Genomic DNA, 7,896 nt, shown 5'->3' with positions numbered 1-7,896 from the left:
ATGACAGCTGCCATGAAATGCTGTGTACATAAGGTAAGAATGAGAGTAGGATGCCAGGTAAGTACAGTGCCAAGGCCAAGGTGCAAGATGACAAGGGGGTTGGATAAGTAATGATGTGTTTAGAATAGGTCAGTGTGGATGGGAATGGTGATGTTGGGTTTGGCAGTGGGGGAGGGGATATGTTGGGATGTCTGGTCTGCAGGAGGAGTTTGGGTTCAAGTGTGTGAGGTGTCTGGGGAAGATGTGGTTGGGTGTGCAAGAGATGAATTGGTTACTTGTGAGTTAAGCCAGGTATTTAGTAGTCTAACTTTTCTTGAGTAACTGTTTACTTAACAGCAACTGAACCCTGTGAATTCTCTGATTTAAATGGTTACTTTTGGAGGGTTTCAGACTTAGCAGAACTTCCAAGTGGAACGTTCAACTTCCTAGGCAATTCATATGAGTCTGTTATGATAGGGATTCCTCAGGGTCCCCATGGCAACTCCTGTCTATATTTCAGAAATGATTTTCTGGCATTTGAAACTCTGGGCCACAATCTTCACAAGTCAGTAACCTACCACTTAAATAGATTTTTAAGCTCCTGTGGAAATGACTGCCTTTCAATAATACTTTGCTTTTTGTTAAGCTGGGGCATTTTGTCCATGTTTATCTTACAAATTTGAATTTTTATGTCTGTTGTTGGCACCCTCTGAAATGCTATTTTTTCCAACTTCACTCAAAATTAAATAGATTTTCACAGCAGAGATCATTTTATTAATTAAATCAAAATAAATACATTTTACAAACAAATTATAAAGTTTGAATTGTGTACTCCATGCATTTTCAATTCTTCATAGAACTTGTGTAAACCTTTGAATTTTTTTGAAATTTCAACATTTGATGTAAATTTTAAATTAGTATTTGTCCTTTTCAGTCCTGACAAATTATTGTGAAATGATGCTAATGGAGTTTTTAATTGTAAAAGACAAAAAGAAACCTAATTAACCTCAGCAGTGTATTGTTTTATTTGAGGGATAATTGCATTTTTATTTGATTGCTTATTTATAAATAAAGTAGATTTTGTTTTAAGTAGCTCTGTATTGTCAGAGCAAACATAATTCATAATTGTTAGGGCAAGGTAAAAGTTAGCTACGTATTTGATAATGGCTTATATAAAATTAGACATTTCTTGAGTTTTTCCACACCCTTTCTTGGATGCCGTGACTTCTATTTTGCTTCATTTCTGGTCACCTTTGCTTCTTATTCATTAGTTTTGCATGAGCCTAGATGTCCTGTGCTTAACTAATTATTAGTCCCTATTTTACCATTGATCCTTGCAGGAAACGTTTCAGAATATCTGTCAATCATATTAACCTTGGCTGACTTGCATCCACCTGTCCCAGGCTACCTGTGGAAATCCTGACCATTGTCTCAGCTTAAAGATTTAGGGGAATATGGGCCAAATGCAGGCAAATGGGACTAGTTTAGTTTGGGAAACCTGGTTGGTACAATCAAGTTGGACCGAAGAATCATACAACACGGAAACAGACCCTATAACCCAAATGCTGAATTAAACCTGAAACTGCCCGAGCCTCATTTACTATTCAAAGTGTATGGGAAGTTGCTAACTGTGGGTTCCTTACTATAAAATAATTTAATAGAAACAGAAAATGCTGGAGAAAATTGAATCTGGCAGAATCTGTGAAGCTAGAAACAGTTAACGTTTTGAGTTTGAGGTGACACTACTTCAGAATGAAAGGGGTTGGGAAATGATATTTTTATACTGTTGACCAAGATAGAGGAGGAGCCAGGGAGATGGCTGGTGTGGAGGCACAGTGCAAACAACAAAGAGGTTGCTGATTGGGGTGAAAGAGAGATGTAAAATGTAAATAAAGGTGTGGAAGGGTGAAAGTGGGCCCTCATCACAGACCAAAGTAAGCAAAACGCAACCAAGACATGTCCAGGACAGATATCACGGGGTCAGGGCCTAAAGGTGTGGAATTCAATATTGAATACTTGTTCTCCTTTCAATCTAGTCTACTACATTCACTGCTCCCAATGCAGTTTCTTTTACATTGGCAAGACCAAATGCAGACTAAGTGACAGCTTTTTATGGAACACCTCTGCACTGACTGTAGAAATGACCCTGACTTTCCTGTTGGTTTGCTATTCCAATAAACCATCTTGTCCTTTTGCTGACATTTCTGTCCTGGACCTGAAACAATGTTCCAACAAAGCACAACGCAAGCTGGAGAATCAATACTGCATTTTCCATTTACAGCCTCATAGACCTAATGTGGAATTCCACATCTTTAGAACCTGTCACCATGATGTGTGGCCTTCATTTCTCTTGCATTCGTTTTTGGGCTCTACAAATACTGTCAGTCTTGCTGAGTTTCTCCAGCACTTTCTTTCAGATTTCCAGCATCTGCAGTATTTTGCCTTTGACATAAAATAATAGATTGGCCATCCCAGGCACATGGGAAGTGGGTCAGGAGGAAAGAATCTTCATTGTGAAGATAGACATAGCTGAAGAATTCCTTTTGGACCTACTTATCTTGCATTACAAGGATTTTGTTTTCCCCAATTAAAACTTCCCTCATGTGGCCTCTTCTTATCAGCTGCTGTTCCCAGCAAGTCTGCCTGGTGTGGCAACCACTACTTTACAGGCCTTGGGTTAAAATGGCAGATTGGAACCCAAAAATATTTTCATGGCTTAGAAAGGCATCCTTACTGCCAGCAAGTTAGTCAGAATTGAATATAGCATTTCCATGATTTACATTGTTGTCAGAAACAAGTGCTGCAGTGGCTAGCAACATGTTGTGCGTGTCAGTTTTGATGCACTAAATCTAAGTGTGTGATCTGTTTTAAAAAATAACTTACACTACAACATACTTATGAATGGTTTTTAATTTTCAGGGTTTTTAATATATGTAGACAGAAACAGTTTTAAAAAGTTTATTCCCAATTTCTGATGCATTGAAATCCAGTTATAATGATTTCTCTTCCTTCTTTCCTTGTCCTGCAGCAGCAAGATCTTGCTCAAGTAACCAATCCTCTGGTCCATCAACTCTCAAATGAAAGCAGGGTTTCTCGAGCAGACTCTCTCTGTGAGTTCTTTGATGCACAGGAAGTCTTGCTGTCAGCGAGCTCATCAGAGAATGAGGTTAGTGTGCTGCTGAGGATATTATTCACTTGCGATCTATATACCGGTTCAGGATTCGTTGTGGGTTGTAAGTTCAAAGCAGCTATCAGAGTGTGATCTGGCCTGAGCATGAATTCCTATTCTCAGCTGATATTTCAACAGTCATTGGTGGTTTAGTCCAGTTGCTTGGATCTATTGAGTTTTTTAAAAAAATTTAAAAATTTCCACTTTTGTCATGGGACCTGTGGCATTTCCAAAGGTGCGATGCTTGTATTCTCTGTTTTGGTTTTCTGCTTTCACAATAAGGATAGTGTGAATTTGAGAAAACTGTAAAAAGAGTTTCTTTAATACAGTAACTATATAGTAGAAACAATATGTCCCAAATTTAAACAAGCCTCTGTGGTTTGCTCGGTGTGTACCTAGGTTGAATGTTATTTGAGAATACATTTAGGGCTTGGTTATGCCCAACACAATGGGAAAAGCCTGGTAATGTACAAGTAATGAGGAATGGATAATGTATTGGGATAAGAACAATTTTATGCTGTGGAAAGAATGGAAAGTTGATTTGTTTTTCTGAGGGGTGGGGGTGATGACAGGTTTAAACCTGTAAAGGGCAGTCCCTTACGAGAGAGAACTGTTAATGTATCAACTAATATGTCAAAGGTGCTGAATGCACATTGTTTCATCACCGTACCATTGGATGCTTGATTCGGTTCAGCCACGTGGAATTTAATGAGAATTGCTGAAGTTGACAAATCTTCCTTTAGCCCAATATCAGCAGCTGCACATATATCTACTTGAGGTATGTATTTTCTTCGATCCTACTCTCTGTAAATTTCTGTTCACAACTGATCTTGCCTTATTTCCATAACCCTTGATATCCTTACTAATTAAAAACCTGTCCATCACAACCCTGAGTATACTTAATGACCCAGCTTCAACAGCTCTCTGCAGTAAAGAATTCCATAGATTGGATACCCTCAGAAGGAAAAAAATTTCCTCCTCATCTCTGAGGTAGCAACTTCCGCCGACGTTGCTCCACCCATCGTCGACGCCACTGATGATGTTACTAACTTAGCCCCCACACCCAGTCACCAACGCTACACCCAGTCCCAGTCCCAAGCTCTGCCAGGTCTTCACCATCTCCCCGGACCTGCCCCTCACTAAGGACGAATGGTCAGTCCTCAGTAAAGGACTCGCCTTCATTCCCTTGCACCCACACGTCAATGAATTCCGTTCACGCTTGGATGTCGAACACTTTTTCTTCCGCCTCCGCGCCTATTTCTTTAACAGTGAGTCTAACCCACCTTCTATATTCCCCTTCTCCCGCCTCCAACACACCCCATCCTCCTGAACATCATTCCAAGGCCTCCTACCCTGCCTAGACCTCTTCATCTCCAACTGCTGTCGCAACATCGATCGCCTCAACCTCTCCGCCCCTCTCCCTCACTCCAACCTCTCCCCCACAGAACGTGCAGCCCTCTGCTCCCTGTGCTCCAACCCTAACCTCACTATCAAACCTGCAGATAAGGGAGGCGCAATAGTGGTGTGGCGCAATAGTGGTGTAGCGCACTGACCTTTACATAGCCGAGGCCAGGCGCCAACTTTCTGACACCTCCTCCTACCGCCCCCTCAATCATGACCCCACCCCGACCACCAAAACATCATCTCTCAATCCATTCACAACCTCATCATCTCAGGTGACCTCCCGCCCACAGCCTCCAACCTTATTGTTCCCCAACCCCGAACCATCCGTTTCTAAATCTTTCCCAAAATCCACAAATCTGACTATCCCGGCTGACCCATTGTCTCTGCCTGTTCCTGCCACCCTGAACCTATCTCCGCTTACCTTGACTCTGACTCTGTTTTCTCCCCCCTAGTTAAGGAACAGTCCCTCTTCCGCTGCTACACTGGCACTATCCCTCACCCCTTCCTCCGCAACATCGAAGACTGTATCGGTGCTGCCTCATACTTCCACGAGGAACTTGAACAGTTCATCAACTTTACTAAAACTTTTCACCCCAACCTCAAATTCACCTGGACCATCTCTTCTTCCTTTCTCTTCTTCCTGGACCTCTCTGTCTCCATCTCTGGTGACCGTCGCGAAACCGACATCGATTTCAAGCCCACCGACTCCAACAGCTACCTGGACTACACCTCCTCTCACCCACATTCCTGCAAGAATGCAATCCCCTACTCCCAATTCCTCCACCGCGTCTGCTCCCAAGATGGGGCGTTCCATTTCCCGAACATCCCAGGTGTCCTTCTATTTCAAGGACCGCATCATCATCCCCTTTGGTGGTTGAAAATTCTCTCAACCATATCCCTGTGTTTCCTGCACCTCTGCCATCACATCCGTTCCCACCCCCCCCAACAAAAACAAAGACAGAATCCCCCTTGTCCTCACATAACACCCCACCAACCTCCGTATCCAACATATCATTCTCTGCCGCTTCCGCCATCTACAATCTGACTCCACAACCAAAGATGTATTTCCCTCCCCATCCCTAGCTGCCTTTCGTAGGGACTGCGTTTTCTGCGGCTCCCTTGTCTGCTCCACACCCCCCACTAGCCCCACCATCCCTGGCACCTTTCCCTGCAACTGCAGGAAGTGCTACACCTGCCCTTACACCTTCCCCCTTACCTCCATTCAAGGCACCAAACAAACCTTTCACATCACACAGAGGTTTACCTGCACATCCATCGATATGGTCTATTACATCCGCAGCTCCCGATGTGGCCTCCTGTACATTGGTGAGACCAAGCGTAGACTCAGAGACCACTTTGTGGAGCACTTGCGCTCTGTTCGTGACAAACGACAACACCTTCCAGTCGCGAACCATTTTAACTCCCCCTCCCACTCCCTGGGCGACATCATGGGCCTCCTCCAGTGTCACAATGACACCACCTGCAAACTAGAGGAACAGCATCTCATAATCCGCCTCGGGAGCCTACAGCCCAATGTCCTAAATGTGGACTTTACCAGTTTCAAAATCTCCCCTCCCCGGCCTCATCCCATGACCAACCCTCCCTCCCTTCCCCGCCTCCTTGACCTGACACAACCTGTCCATCTTGTCTTGCACCTATCCGCCCCTCCCACCTCACTGACCAATCCCCACCACTGCCTACCTGCGCTCACCTATCACTGTCCCACCTCCCTTCCCCAGCCCCACCCCTCCTCCCTCTCTTTATTTCTGAGCTCCCTTCTCCCTCCCCCATTGCTGAAGAAGGATCCCGACCCGAAACGTCAACTTCCCTGCTCCTCTGCTGCCTAGCCTGCTGTGTTCCTTCAACTCCACACTGTGTTATCCCTCCTCGTCTCTGTCTGAAATCTTACTCTAATATTATGCCTGCTGGCCCTAGACCTCCCAACAAGGGGTAACAACCTCTCAGCATCTATCCTGTCAAGGCCCCTGACAATCTTACATTTCAATAAGGTCTCCTGTCATTCTTCTTCTAATTTCCAGTGAGTACAAGCACAATCTACTCAACCTCTCCTGACAAGAAAATCCCTCCATAAGTAAATCAATCTAGGGAATATTTTCTGAACTGCTTCCAATGCTAGTATATCATTCCATTAATCAATGGACCAAAACAATTGACTGTATTCCAGGTGTGCTGTGACTAGTGCCTTGTATTGTTTTAGCATGAGCTCCCTATTTCTGGACTTTATTTGCCTTTAAAATAAAGACAAACAGTCCATTTGTCTTCACTATTACCACTGAACTTGGATCCATCTTGTAGTGATTCACGCGTGATCAGGTTAGGAGAGGAGCAATATATCTTAGCCTAGACAGCCACATTCAGATTCCATGAGAGAACCTTTCTTTTAAAAAAAAAACACAGAAAAGTTTAGAAGGATGAGGGGGCATCTAATTGAAACTTACAGTATACTGAATGGCCTGGACAGAGTGGATGTTGGGAAGATGTTTTCATTTGTAGGAAAGACTAGGACCCGAGGGCACAGCCTTAGAGTAAAGGGAAGACCTATTAGATAAGGAAAAACTTCTTCAGCCAGAGAGTGGTGAATCTATGGAATTCACTGTCACAGAAGGCTGTGGAGGCCAGATCATTGAGTACATTTAAGACTGAGGTAGATAGGTTCTTGATTATCAAGGGTTACAGGGAGAAAGCGGATTGAATGGTGGAACAGACTCGACGGGCCAAATGGCCTAATTTCTGCTCCTATGTTTTATGGTTTTATTGAAACAGGGCAGGCAGAAACAAAGCACAGAATGAGATAGGACTGATAAATTAAACTGCATTTATTTCAATGCAGGAGGCGTAACAGGTAAGGTAGATGAATGCAGGGCATGGTTGGGGACATCGGGCTGGGATATCATAGCAATTACAGGGACGTGGCTGAAGGATGGACAGGACTGGCAGCTTAATGTTCCAAGGTTTTGATGCTATAAGGAGAATAGAAAGGGGAGCAAGAGAGGAGGGGGTCTGGCATTTTTGATTAAAGATAACATTACTACTGTACTTGGGGAGGATATTCCTGGGAATACATCCAGGGAAGTTATTTGAGTGGAACTGAGAAATAAGAAAGGGACGATCATCTTGGTATCATACTATAGACCCCCCAATAATCAGTGGGAAATTGAGAAACAAGTTTGTAAAGTCTCAGTTATCTATGACATAATAGGGTGGTTATGGTAGGGGAGTTTAATTTTCCATACATAGACTGGGACTGCAGTTTGGAGCCAGTGACCATAATTATATTAGTTTTAAAATAGTGATTGGAAAAGGATAGACCAGATCTAAAAGTT

The 7,896-nt window shown here is 43.5% G+C and overlaps 1 protein-coding gene across 1 annotated transcript in view; it reads left to right on the top strand.

Moving 5' to 3' along the window:
• Nucleotides 1-7,896, top strand: part of osbpl3b (oxysterol binding protein-like 3b) — a 61,962-nt gene continuing 54,066 nt past the window's right edge. Inside the window, exons 1-2 of the mRNA XM_048608608.1 lie at nucleotides 1-33; nucleotides 3,008-3,145. Of these exons, the coding sequence (XP_048464565.1) occupies nucleotides 1-33; nucleotides 3,008-3,145 (171 nt within the window). The remainder of the gene's footprint in view (nucleotides 34-3,007; nucleotides 3,146-7,896) is intronic.

Source organism: Rhincodon typus, chromosome 2 (assembly GCF_021869965.1).
Source record: "Rhincodon typus isolate 14 chromosome 2, sRhiTyp1.1, whole genome shotgun sequence".
Lineage (NCBI taxonomy): Eukaryota > Metazoa > Chordata > Chondrichthyes > Orectolobiformes > Rhincodontidae > Rhincodon > Rhincodon typus.
The sequence above is the reverse complement of the archived record's forward strand: the minus strand, read 5'-3'. Positions and strand labels throughout refer to the sequence as shown.